Raw genomic sequence first — 14,145 nt, 5'->3', positions numbered from 1 at the left:
TATGTGAGGGCCTGTGCCAGGTCTAAGATTTACCCAGTTAAAAAAGAAGTCTAAGGTTTAGATTTGGACAGACTAGCTTCACCGCTAGGAACATACCCATGAAAGTTATGTTTGATTCAGTGCTCTTTTTCGTGGTTATGTTTGCCAACTACGTAATTGTGCCATTAATCTTGTGCAGGTCACGCTCAAAATAATTTTAACTAGCAGAAGGAAGGCACGGTGGCACGCCACGCCCAAGTTTGAGCCCATTGTTGGCTAAGCTGCTTGCTCTTGATCTCTCTCTGTCTATACTGACTCCCGACCACTAGCTCGGCGTCTTACTTGTTGGATTGATCTGTAGCTAGCTGCAGGATGGAGAGAATTGAGAGAACGAACGCAGTGTATAAATATTTTTTGAAACGGAACGCAGTGTATAAATATGAATATATAAGTAGTGCTACCTGAGGGAGAGTACGAGTGCACTTGAGTGTGGGGATGGAAGAGTTCCAAAAGAGGCTCAATTTTGTTCCAGTGGGATATTCCTTTCCTTGGCAGACCATGATGAAGAAAAATAGAACACTTGCCTGACACCTCAACGCACGAAAATTATAGTTTTTTTTAGGCTTGTCTGCCAAGCGTTCGATCTGGTGACTAGCGCTAATTAAGCATTTGCTCAAGCTGCAAGTGCATGCTCGAAATTAAGTTAGGTACTTCCTCCTTCCAAAATCCTCCTACTTTCATGGTTTTGTTTTAAATTTGAACGGAAACTACGGCAAGTAGATGATTCGCGTCCAATCGAGTATTCCGCAGCCAGCACATTTTGTGCCTTTCCAGGAAGTATTTAAAATGATATCTATGTTTAGCTCATGCATCACGCAGATCGTGCAATGACCCGAAGATTATGCATGCAGGGATCATATCTCCGGTCGATCCATCAAACCTTTTTTTTTCTTTTTCCCCTTTTCGTTCTGATGATGATTCTGCTTGATTGATTTTCACGGGGCCGGGCCAAATCTAGAATTAAACATCACCCGTTTTTTTCCTTCCTTCTTCTGTTCCAACCTACTACCAAGGAACGAACTATGGCAGCTCTCGTTTGTGGGCGCGCAACTTCTTTTTCCCGCTTCCACAAACACACCAAACAACGGGACGTGCCACATCTTTTGTGGGTTCAAAAAAATTTCATGACTTGTTCATGAATTTAGAAAAACATTCGATAGTTGAAGGATGTTCACTAAAATTTAAATATATGTTCGTGAGTTTGAAAATATTAACTAATTTCAAAATATTGCTTGCACGTTCTAAAAATCTTCACGAATAGAAAAAATGTTATGAATTTCAAGAAAAATGGGTTAGTTCGAAAAAAATATTTATAGCTTTTGCAAAATGTTTACAGTCTGAAAAGAATATTCATGAATTTCAAATAACCATCTTGAATTATAAAAAGGTTTACAAATTAAAAAAATGTTCATGAATTTTAAAATTGTTTTCGATATCATAAAAGTTCATGAATTCAGAAAAGTTTTGGAATTTGATTTTTCTTATGAAATTTAGAAATGTTTGGTTATTTTAAAAAAATAAAAAATAAAAAATGGAAAGGAAAACTAAAGCGAAAAAGAAAAACAAATTGAAAGAGAAGACATAAACAAGAGAAGCATACTAATGGCCCTGCCCTGTACTCTATCCCCCGACCTGCACCGGGAATAAGCGATAAATTGCCATCATAACGCACACATCGGTCTGCTGAAAAAACACTCCACATGTGTGGCTCCCTCCCTAAGGAAAATCTAGCATTGTGTCACTCATGAAGAAAACCGCTTGGAAAGAATGGCTTTTGTTGGCTGCAAAATGAAAACCATCTATCCATTTTTTTTAGATTTTCAAAATGAATCATGCATAAAGAAAATATTTGTAAATTCCATAAAAAAGTTCATGAATTTATGGAAATACTCATGAACTTTTTTATAAAAATATTCGATAGTTGAAGGAGACAAAATGTGTCCGTGCATTGGAGTTGCTCTAATAAAACCTTTCATGTGAATCATGCATCTCTCGTAGAAAAAAAGAAAAGAAAAGTAGAATCGCTAATGCACGAAACATACGTACATCAACTCCAATCCTATGAAATTCAAATAGTAAAAATATTCGACAGCTAGCTTGAACAGTGACCACTCACTCACTCACTCCCATCCGATGGATGACTAGTTGCATTTGGTACCAGCAAGTCACCAACAAATCAGTGGCGCATCCCATTTTTGTTTGTTGCATTTGGATCCCTCACTCGCGGCTAGCTGTCGGAGACGAGCAACGCCATGTTTACACGTTGGATAGCTGCTCTACTCCTAGATCAGCATGAGCGGGCTCTGGAAACGTTCGTTCCGGGGGAGGCGACAGCAAGGAAAGCAACATGAAAGTGTATCGTTCGTTGTTCTTGGAAGTTGGAAGAGACCAGCTACGCCGTGCGTCAAACGTGGCCTCTTCGAGACATAGTGCCAACAAACATCCCACAACGATTTTTGCATAGGATGTGGCTAGTTCTCAGTGGAATTAGGCTTAACCAAGTCTCGGTCGAGTGTTAAAACATGTATGAAAGAAAATAGATTTTTTTACACGAATCTTAATATAAGATCTCACAAATATAGTATTGACGGAACATAAACCATATACAAACTACAATTTGGTAAGACTGTTTTTTATAAACAGAAACAACGATAAACCATATGAGGACTACTCAGAAACACATGAAACCCATGACCACACGATACACTTGACAAACATAACCGGCGCGCAACGACCACATAGTCCATGCTTGTACACCGCAAAACGCTTCGGCTGAAAGCAGCAGTCACTATCAAATCCATGGAGACGAGCCAAACCATGAGGTCACCAGCGAGTTCACCTTCATATGCTCCACCAACAGAGGCGAAGCAGGGCACAAACATAGCTCCCAAAGCTCGGTTATGATAGCCACGAGCATGGTGATAGACTCGCCCTCAAAGATATACGACACAAGGGAGACAACGACGTGCACATGAGTGAGCTCAATCTTTCTTGCTAGCTATACATCTAATAAACCCTTGGAATCCGAGGTCCATGGGGTCATGTGATCATATATACTACAGTAGCGTAACACGTATACAAACCAAAAGAATATCTACAACTAACAAGTGTGTAATATCTAGCTAGCTCCTTCCTGTAGCTAACTGCTCGAGTCACTACTAACTAGCACCGCATATATAGCAATCAGATTCGGGCTCAGAGCATGGTCACCATGGCCGCAAGAACCAAGACCAGCAGGGCCGTCGTGAAGAGTACCGTCGGCCGCCCCGCCGCCGCGGAGGTGGTCTCGAGCTGTATGGTGAAGTTGCAGGTGCCCGTGGAGGGGTCCTGTCGCGTGCGCACGGCGAGCCCGTCAAAGCCGCACGCCTGCTCGTCCTGGTCCTGCACCTGGAAGTAGGCGTTGAAGGCGTAGGAGGCGTTCCCCGCGGGGTCCATGCCGTTGCACGTCGACCCGAGGCTGAGCGAGGTGCAGTCGGCGTTGGAGCACGCGTAGCCCACGTTGTCCGCGAGCCTGCTCATGTTCCCCGCGTTGGCGTTGAGCACGCACCACACCCGCGGGAGGTACTCCACGCCCCGGGCCCCCACCAGCGCCGTGTTCCGGCCCTGCCCGGTCGGGTCCATGGCGTACTTGGGCTGGCCGTCGTAGCGCATCACGCCCCAGTGCCGCTCGAAGTAGCCCGGATCAATGCTCTTGACGTCCTCGTCGATGAGGCTGAAGAGGTAGATCTCGATGTACTGGTTGGGCCGCAGCGGCGTGCCGGCGTTGCTCGCCAGCTTCCGAAACAGGCCCGTGTAGAAGCGCTGCGCGTAGGCGGCCGTGGCGTGCTTTTCACCGTCGGTCGGCCAGCCAACCTCGCCGACGATCACCGGCAGGCCGCCTACGCCGGCCGCCGTGAGCGCCGACACGAGCGTGTCGAAGTTGGCGTCGAACACGTTGGTGTACTGGATGTTGCCGTCGACCACAGGGCTGCTGGCGCCGTCGAAGAAGGCGAAGTCGAGCGGGAAGTCGTCGTTGCCGTAGAGGCTGAGGTACGGGTAGATGTTGACGGTGAAGGGGGCGCCGCTCTGGTTGAGGAACTGCACGATCTCTGTCATGAGGCCGGAGATCTCCGGCCGGAACCGCCCGGCCGACGGCACCGGGGTGTCCTTGGGGGACTGGTACACGTCGGCGTTCAGGGGCACGGTGGCCTTGATGGTGTCGCCGACGCCGGCCTCATCAAGGGCCTTCTGGATGTTCTGCAGGGCCGGGAGCGTGACATTCAGGAAGGTGCCATTCAGGGACGACAGAAACGGCTCATTCCCGACGGCAACGTATCTGCAGGTAGGGGAATGCATAATTAGTTTTCATACCATGGTTATCAAAACAAATTTGAATAAATGATGTTATTAACCCAGATGATTTTTTTTCTAATAAAGGACGTTTTTATTAACTCAAAATATAGCATCAAGCGGATACAAAACATGATCAAGAAACACCCGGCCTCTACACAGCAAAGATGCAGACAAGCAACACTAACAGAGGATAGTTTTCAGTCGCGACGGCTAGTTCACCCGCAAACAAAATTTCAGGCATGATACAGGGACAGGGCAAAATTGCATGGAAGAAAGAAAGCAGTTCTTGAAAAACTTTGCACGAAACAGTTTGTGCCCATGTCGCAGAAAAAAAATGTGTTCAGGACTTTTTTTTTTTGAGAATATGTGTTAAGGACTTGGTGGGTGTCTAGTGGGCGCCAAGAAGGGCCACTGAAATCAGATCAAGGGCGCTGCTTTTTAGCAATAAGATAAGTAATCACTTTTAGGCGACAAGAATTCAGTGGGTTGATCGATCCACGTGGGTTCACCAGTGCGCATGACAGATCGTTTTCAGAAATTTATATCGATCTTTCAAGAAAAGAAAGATTTTTCCATCCAAGAACAAGTTAGCAGATAAGTGCCGAAAGTTAGATTCTTCACGCATCAACTGGGCAGGACAGATGCAAATATGCGATGGGTATGTGTAGGTAGCTTTATGTTGCAGTAAGCTGATGCATGCCATGCCAAGGTTGCCACTTTGCTGACAAGAAAGCTTCCAGTGAACGAGTCAGGTAGGGACGATCAGCAAATTGGATATCCACATCGTCCTATACCTATGGTGAGTATTTTAGGCATCCACTGTGAATGGATTATCAAACAAGATAAAGGTTTTGGGCCGCATGCTTCAGGCTCAAGCTTTTGGAAGAGGAAAAAGGAAATTGAGATCTAGAATCAGGACATGAATAGTACTATCATTGTACACAAATCAAGAAGGTTAATAAATATGTATCGAGTATATCGTAAACTCACAATATGCACATTTAAAGGAAGAATAAGAATATGAACATCACTATCAAATACTTTCTCCGTCTTAAAATAAGTGTCTGAACTCTGTACAAAGTTGAGACACTTAATTTGAAACGGAGGGAGTAATTAAAATTGCAATTATAACATGATGAGTTGATGACAACAGAAGCATCGATGAACAAGCATGAAAACAGAATAAGCAGAGAGGCCATGCGAGATTCTGAATCGAAGAGGAAGAAAGAAGAGGATCATCATGGATTAAGGAGGAGTGGAGGTGCTGACCGGATGTTGACGCCGCCACCGAAGTTGTAGGCGCTGACGTTCTTGTGCACCCACTCCCTGGCGGTGTCGTAGTCGGTCATCATGTCGAGCATCTTGTTGGGGATGGCCACCATGACCTCGATGCCGGAGCCGGCGAGGGCGCCCAGCGGCTCCGCGTCCGCGTCGAACAGCTTCACCTTCTTGATGCCATTGTCCTGCAGCATCTGCACCACGGTGCTGGGCGGCAGCTGGTGCGACGCCATCGTGCCCCAGTTCACCCCGAGCCCCACGGCCGCCGGAAGCCCGACGACGGCCAGCAGCAGAAGCAGCAGCGGCCGCGCCACGGCCACGCCTGCCATGATCGAAGCACCAGAGCGGCAAAGCTAAGCTTTCGGGCCACGCACGCACGCAAGAAGAGTTCACGAACGATCGGAGCAAGCGCGAGCTGGGTTAAGCTTTTGAGGCCACACACGGACGGAAGAAGAAGAGCTCACGAATGAAACGCGGATTTTGGCTCCAGCTGGGGGACGTACGTGTAGGAGGAGGAGAAGGGATGCGATTTGGATGATGGGGAGGTGCGAACGATTTGATTATTTTTCTAGTGCGGTGGCTGCTTTTGTGAGGCGGGACAGGGACGGGCGGTTTTGGATAGAACTGCACCTGGACGTGCCTGTGAGTGATCTGTGATGACGAAGAACCACATAGACATCGCAGCAGGCCGGTGATGGTGAAGGAAAGGCAGCTAGCTCTACAAAGTTTCGGTCGTCTCCCGATCTAGTGCAATAGATCAGCGACACTCACACCAAAGTCGTCCCCATGGAAAGCAGAATGTGAATCAGGTGCACCCTACCAAAAACCCTATTCCATGCCCCATTTGCAAGTCGCATGAACACATTCCTGCTCGATGCCCTCAAGTTTTTTGTGAACGCTGTAACAAGCTAGGACACCTTGCATCTGCATGTGTTGCTTTCCTTCCCTGGGAGTGTATTGCTCCGATGTGCGCCTTTCAAGCCAAAGGGCAGGGGTTCTATTACATCCATGATTCCTCTACAGCTAGTCAGCTTAAGGAGAGATCGAACAACATTATTGTTACTATAGTTGAGGGAGAGACGTCGACCAGGCAGATGGAGTTAGATCTTTCGGACTATTTGGCCACGGGTTGGCGTTGCTCGGCTCATGCCATAGGCCCTGGGGTATTTGTGGTGCGTTTTCCTAACCCACGGGCTATTGCTCAAATCTGCTATGTGAAAACTGTCACTCTGGAAACAAGTGGTGCCACGATCCATGCTACCCCTTGGTCTTCTGCAGTGGGAGCGAAGGGTTTGATGGAGGTAGCCTGGGTGAAAATTAGCAATGTGCCTTTAGACAAAAGGAGTGAGAGGAACCTTGCTTTTGTGGCATCGTTGGTGGGTGTGCCTCTAGAGATTGATTCTGCTACTCTGCACCGCCCAGCGTCGGCTCGGGTTAAAATTGGGTGTAGAAATGTGGATGCGATACCAGGGGTGGCCGAATCAGTCTTAGGGGGCACTTTTATGACTTCTTCTATGAGGTGGAGCAAGTTCTAGTGATCCGAATCGTGTGAAAAAAGATATGATGGTGTCTCCTAACACAGATGGGGACAATGAAAAAAATCAGAAGCAAAACGTGACTCCTGGAGCTAACAGGGGCAGCTCTTCGACTGGGCTTGGAAGGAAGTCTCCCTCCATTCCCCAGAGAGAAGTCCCTGACCCGATTCGGGAGTCACAAGAGAGTATGGAATCTGATGATTCGCTCCATACTATGTTGCTTATTGATACAATGGAACATGATTTTGAAGAAAAAGAGAAAGTAAGTACACCCCGCCAGCATCCTTTGGTGATAGAAAACAAAATCAATAAAAATGAATTTAAGTCATATGCTGATGCGGTTAAAAAAATTCCCCAGGTGGTGGAGGTGATTGGTCAACATGACTCTGGTTTAAAGGTGGTCAGTGACTATAGGGTGGAGTCGCCTGAGGCAGAGGTGATTCCTGCCCCCCCTCTTGTTACTGAAGAAAATCTTCGCTTCAGTCTGAGGAATGTGCAGAGTAATCTGGAGCGTGTGGATGTCAAAGCTGCTGCTGCGGCAAAAAAGAGGGATCTAGAAGGTAACTCCCAAAACACCAACTCCTTTGAATCGTTATCCGATCCTATGTTAATGCTTAGAGCTGCCAAGATGGGCATAAATATCCCTGATACTGATTTTACTAGCATTGACACACTTAAAGAACTGGAAAAAGCTAGAAACAAAGAATACAAAGAGGGGAAGGAGGATGACAATGATAAAAGAAATAATGTCTTGATGTTAACTAATGGGAAGGGGGATCAGACACCTTTGGATCTGAGGTGGTGTGAGGAAAATGAAGTTGATGAGGAATCCTTTACTGTAGTCCGGTCTAGAAAAAAGAGAGAAAAGAAAATTAATATGGTTATCTCCAGACATGTAACTAGAAGTCAAAGAAACAGGAAAGCCCCTGAGAAATATAGTGGTGGCCCTACCTTGCCTCCTGGTAGGAATGCCAAACAGGGAAAGAAACCTACTGTTATTAAATGAATGGTCTATTATGAAATTGCAGAGGAGCAAGAAAGAAAGGAATGACTTCATGCTTCTCTGATATAATCAAAGATCATTCCCTAGATTTCATTTGCCTTCAAGAAACTATGAAAAAAAACTTCCCCCCGAAAAATCTTAGAAAGATTGATCGTATGAATAATTTTGATTGGAATTGGGTACCCTCAAATGGTAAAGCAGGCGTTATCCTTTGTGGTGTCAGGAAGGAAACCTTAGAAGTAATATCCTGGACCTCGGGTAGATTCTGTTTACAGGCAAACCTATATGATGTTAAGCTCGATCGTGTTTGGGCGATCGTTACAGTCTATGGGGCGGCTCATGACGACAGTAAAGATGACTTCCTTGTTGAGCTTGCCTCAATGTGCTCGCGAATTCAGGTCCCTTACATAGTGGGGGTGACTTTAATATCTTGCGAAGTAATGATGATAAAAATAAACCTATGAGTCGACCGCCTTATGTTGACAAGTTCAACTCCCTTATTAACTCTCTGTGTCTTAGAGAGATTCACATGGGTGGAGGTAGATACACGTGGACTAACAATCAAAAGCACCCTACCCTAGAGAAACTTGACAGAATTTTGATGAGTTTTGAGTGGGAAGATTTATTCCCTTTGGTTACGGTCCGTAAGCTGGTAAGGGACGTATCTGATCATAATCCTCTCTTAATTTCCTCGGGGGCGAAGAATCCTGACACCCCACGACAACGAGAGTTCAGATTTGAACTAAGTTGGTTGAGAGATGAAAAGTTTTATCCTACGGCCAAAAAAATTTGGGAACAGCCAGTTCGGGCTACAGATCCTATTGATGTTCTTAATATTAAATTGAAGCGACTTAAGAAATATTTTAAAGGGTGGGGTTCCCATACCTTTGGGCATAATAGAAAAAGGAAGAAATGCATCAAAGTGGAGCTGGAAAAAATTGAACAGGAGGAAGAAGAGGGGTCCCTCGATCCGGAGATATATGAAAAAAGGTTAGTTTGCAAGCTGAACTGAACGATATCCTGGTCAATGAAGAATTGTTCTGGCTGCAACAATCTAATGAAAGATGGCTATTAAAAGGTGATCTCAATACAGCCTTCTACCATCGAATAGCCAATGGGAAGAAACGTAAGAACACAATTCAGACGTTTACTGACGGAGAAATAACGATTGAGGGAACTGACAGCCTTCTTGCTCATGCCACAGCCTACTATAAAGAGCTTTTTGGGCATGGTAGTGGAAACCTTTTTAGATTATCCCCTGATATGTGGCATGGGAGTGAAAAGCTAGACGCAGAAGATAATATAATCCTGACCGGCGCATTCACAGAAGAAGAGGTGAAAAAAGCCCTAGATGGCATGGATAGTAATCGTGCGCCTGGACCGGACAACATTCCAGCGGAGTTTTATAAACACTGCTGGAATTTTGTGAAAAATGATATCATGCACCTGTTTGAGGCCTTCCACAACAACTCTTTGGATGTGGCCCGTCTCAACTATGGTATCATTACTCTAATCCCTAAGATAAGTGGAGCCAAGAAAATTCAGCAATATAGGCCTATCTGCCTTCTTCACTGCCCATACAAACTTATCACAAAAGTTTTGGATAACAGAGTGGCTATATTTGCTGACAAGCTTATTAGTAAGCATCAGAATGCATTTATTAAACATAGAAATATTATGGATGGCATACTGACTTTGCACGAAGTTCTTCATCACATGCACCAAAAAAAAGGTCGGGGTGGTGCTGAAATTAGACTTCGAAAAGGCCTATGATAAAATTAACTGGGACTTTCTGTTGGAATGTCACAAGGTTAGAGGCTTTGGCCCTACCTGGTGCGGTTGGATTCAAAAGATTTTAAAAAATGGGACCGTTAGTATCAAGCTGAATAATGAAACTGGCCCCTACTTCCAGAGTCATAAAGGGGTAAGGCAGGGGGGCCCTCATTCACCTTTCCTGTTCAATATAGCTGTTGAAGCCCTGTCCAAAATGATCCGCAACGCCCAAGATGAAGGCCTGCTGACAGGCCTTGCCCCGGATTTGATTAATGGGGGGGGGGTAGCTATCCTTCAGTATGCTGATGACACTGTCATTTGTTTTGGACATGATAGAGAAGCGACAATTAACCTCAAACTCTTACTATACATATTTGAACTCATGTCTGGGCTTAAGATAAATTTCCTTAAGAGTGAAATACTCTGTGTAGGAGGAGATGACGATCTGCTAACTTTCTACTCTGATCTATTTAATTGCCAGATTGGGCACTTTCCTATGAGGTATCTAGGAGTGCCTGTAAGTTTCTCCACTTTGCGAGCTCTTAATTGGAGCTTTGTGGATGACAAATTCCTTAAATGTTGTGAGTCGTGGATTAGTAACTCGGCCTCCTCTGGGGGTAGATTGACACTCCTGAATTCTTCCCTTACTAGTATCATATATTACTACATGTCTATGTTCACGATCCCTAAAAAAATTATTGAGAAATTGGACAAGCACAGAAAAAAGTTTTTTTGGCAGGAAAATAGTGGTCGAAAAAGATACCACTTGGTGAAATGGTCTAGAATTTGTAGATCCAAAAGCAAAGGGGGATTAGGAGTCAAAGATCTTCATATGCAAAATATCAGCCTCCTCACCAAATGGTGGTGGAAGCTGGAGACACAACATGGCCTTTGGCAAGAGGTAGTTCGGGCCAAATATCTTAAGAATGACACAGTTTCCTCGGTGAAGTGTAAATTTGGGGATTCCCCCATTTGGAAAGCCATTTTGAAAGTTAAAGAGACATACTTGGCAGGAAGAGAAGTGGTGATGAAATCTGGAGATATTACTAGGTTGTGGAAAGACACCATTCTGGGGGAACCCCCTTTGCAAGATCGATTCCCAGCCTTATTTGGGATTTGTAATTATCAAGAGATTACAGTAGCTGGCTTTAAGAGCTTTGTGGGCAATGATTTCTTTAGAAGACAATTACATCCTCCTCTAGTAGATCAATGGAAAAAGCTGGGAGAGGTGGTTAGATCCTGGCCAGGGTCTATGGAACCTGACCAGGTTTGTTGGGCCCTCGGTAAGAAAAAGAAAAATTTCACTACTAAATCAGTTTATGGTTACCTGGAGAGGCAGCTGGTAGGATGTGATTACATGTGGATCTGGAAAGCGAAGATACCCTGAAAATTCAGATTTTCCTTTGGCAATTGTTTCAAGATGCCATTTTGACTAGAGAGGTTATGAAAAAAAGGAACTGGCCTGGGAATCCTAGATGTTCATTTTGTAGGAGCGTTGAAACATCTCAGCACCTATTCTTTACCTGTCCAGTGGCTCGGGTTGCCTGGAGAACGATAGGCTGTGTGCTGGGCACAGACCTATGCCCGAATAACATCTGGCAATTTTTTTCTTAGTGCTATGTATTCTTACCTGATGGAGCCAGATTATATACCTTTGGACTGGCAGCCATATGCTGGGCTATCTGGAACAGTCGTAACCAAGTTACTTTTGAGCATAAACAACTTAAAACACCTTTTAATGTGGTGTACTCTGCGTGTGGCTTTTTGATATACTGGGCAGACTTGATGACTGGTGCTGACAAGGAGGCAATGGAGCGTGGTACCAAGATGCTCAAGACAATGATGGATTGAAGTTGATGACTTCTGGTGATAAGGACTTCGTCCCGGTCCGATCTGCTGCCTGGTTCTTTTGCGTATTTTCACTCCTGTATGGGTGTTTGTTTGCTCAGCTGTGAGCCGGTGTCCTCGAGTTTGATACTGTTGGTTCGTTTGCTGCATGTGGCTTGTGGGTGGAGTTGAGTGTCACTGGGTTTTCGCCCCGCGATGAGCTGCCCGATGACGGGTGCTCGTGGTGGGTTTCCCAGTGATGCTCGGAGCTCGTGCTCCCTTTCCGGTTTCCTTTTGGTTGTTGGTAGGTCTTTGCGTCTGTTCGTGTGATCTTCGTTAATTGTGGATCGACTGGAACTTTGTATTTCCGTTATGATGAGTAATGGAAAGGGGTGGCGCCCGGCTTCAAAAAAAGATCAACGACACTTATTTTGAGACGTAGGGAGTAACCGACCACGTACATCTCTGCAAGCATCATGGGGCATCAACAAAGTTGGCAGCAGGGCAACACGTACTGGTGTGATCAGGTCAACACAACACTGGTGTTAACATGTGCGTGCAGTGTGTTCTCCAAGTTTGTTCGTGCCTTGAGAACCAACTCAACCGAAATATTTTACTAGCGAGTATCTCCTTTTCTTCTTCAGATTCAGAGGAGCGGGGACATCGCTCTGCATCGCAACAGTTTTATACAGTTGTTAAGAACAGGGCGCCGTGCATCGTAATTGAATGTCAACGCTCTTTATGTAAAGAACACTTGTACCCGAACCCAAGCAAAATTCCTATTGCTATTTCATACGGCCCCATAAAAAGAACGGGTTCCGCCATCAAAAGATGGAACTCCAAGCGATATTTGCCGAGCCCATGGATCCACTTGCCCTCTTTCGGCCGCTTAGGCGTCCGGTGGCCTGGAGGGGAACCCAGGGCCTCGGCTCCGGCTACTAGTTTGAGTTATGTTTTTCTTTTTTCTCATAGGGTCTTCCGGGCAGATGGCGGCATTTCATATACAAGCGGTCTTCCGAAGTCTGTTTCATTTCGAGTTCCTCCATCGGGACGGAGTTCACGTAGATTTGTGCCGTCTTGTTGCGGCAGCGAGGTCAGGATTTCTTGTCGCGTGTATCCGATGATAAAATTTGGTGTCAGACGCTTTAGATCGTTTCAAGGGTTTAATGGCGACAAATGCGGCTCTGGAACGCCGGTCCTTAGAGGCACATGCACAAAAAGTTGCCCAATGTCACCAACAAGGTCAAACGGGCTCAGGTAGGGTAGTAACGACAAAGGCGCTTTGACGGCTTGTTCTGGTAACGATAGTGATCGTTCGGTGGTGTAGGGTCCTGATTACTTATTAATAATCGTTGTACCAATCTGGGGTTTTTTTTCGCAGAAAGAAAAAGACATTTGTTTTCTCTTTTTTTTTGAAAGGAGAAATACCTTCGAACTCTGCATACAAGCATTTCATTATACTATTGCAGCAAAAAAAATACATGAATCTATCCGAAACCAACCTTCCTCGCAAGTACCGTCGGTACGCCTAAATTCTTGATGACCGCGTATCAACGCACCCACAGAAAGAAAAGGATAACGGAACAAAACTGCAATCAAAACATCCTGGCGCAAAAGCAACGTCCTAGTACTAGTTGTCAACTCGGTGCTCGATCGTTCAACGACGTGACTGACGCTTGTCAATCGTAAGGTCGATCTGTGGGCACATCATCCTCGTGGCGCGCGCGAGAAGCATCGGTCCATCCCCCGATAGCATCGCGCGAGAAGCACCCAGGCGTCGCTGTCTCCACGAACGCAACTTCTCCCACGGGGTTCTAGAAGACAATCACGTTTTGTGCTTGGGTTCTCACCAAAGGAGTCTGGTTTTCTGCAAAACCAAATGCGAGAACGGGCCTATATATTCATCCGTTTTATAGCTATATGTGACGTAGCAACAACTTTAGGAAGAAAAAAATGGCACCATGTGGCGTATTTTAATCTGTTAGGACAAGATTTCGTCTGATAGTCCACGGAATGACGTCGCCCGCGCGCTGCCACGGCTATATATATGGCGGTCCTCACCCTCGCCGGCCGCGGCATTCTAAAACCTTGCGGCGGAGCACCAGGTGGCAAACATATGGCACGGTGCTGTTGGCGGGGGCGCGATGGCGGAAGTATGGCGCCAAGCAGAGCGCGGTCTTGGTGCTCCTGCGGGTAGATGCTCAATCCAAACCGTCCGTTTCTTTTCTTGGCTCATGCATCGTCCTATTTAAATCATATTATTTGGTGCAGCTATGAGAAAAAATGTTGGGAATGTTGAAGTGTCTATTAGGGCTATAGACCATGATTAGATCGACTACCTGGGAAATGCTCGATATA

General features: G+C 45.6%; 1 protein-coding gene across 1 annotated transcript; it reads right to left on the bottom strand.

Moving 5' to 3' along the window:
• Positions 1-2,996: 2,996 nt before the first annotated feature.
• Positions 2,997-6,163, bottom strand: LOC119287137 (glucan endo-1,3-beta-glucosidase 8-like). The gene is made up of 2 exons (XM_037566657.1): positions 5,641-6,163; positions 2,997-4,354 (listed from the first exon to the last, which is right to left on the bottom strand). The coding sequence occupies exons 1-2, from the start codon at positions 5,976-5,978 to the stop codon at positions 3,235-3,237; spliced, it is 1,458 nt and encodes a 485-aa protein (XP_037422554.1). The 5' UTR covers positions 5,979-6,163; the 3' UTR covers positions 2,997-3,234.
• Between the last annotated feature and the right edge of the window lie 7,982 nt (positions 6,164-14,145).

This window comes from Triticum dicoccoides, chromosome 4A (assembly GCF_002162155.2).
Source record: "Triticum dicoccoides isolate Atlit2015 ecotype Zavitan chromosome 4A, WEW_v2.0, whole genome shotgun sequence".
Lineage (NCBI taxonomy): Eukaryota > Viridiplantae > Streptophyta > Magnoliopsida > Poales > Poaceae > Triticum > Triticum dicoccoides.
The sequence above is the reverse complement of the archived record's forward strand: the minus strand, read 5'-3'. Positions and strand labels throughout refer to the sequence as shown.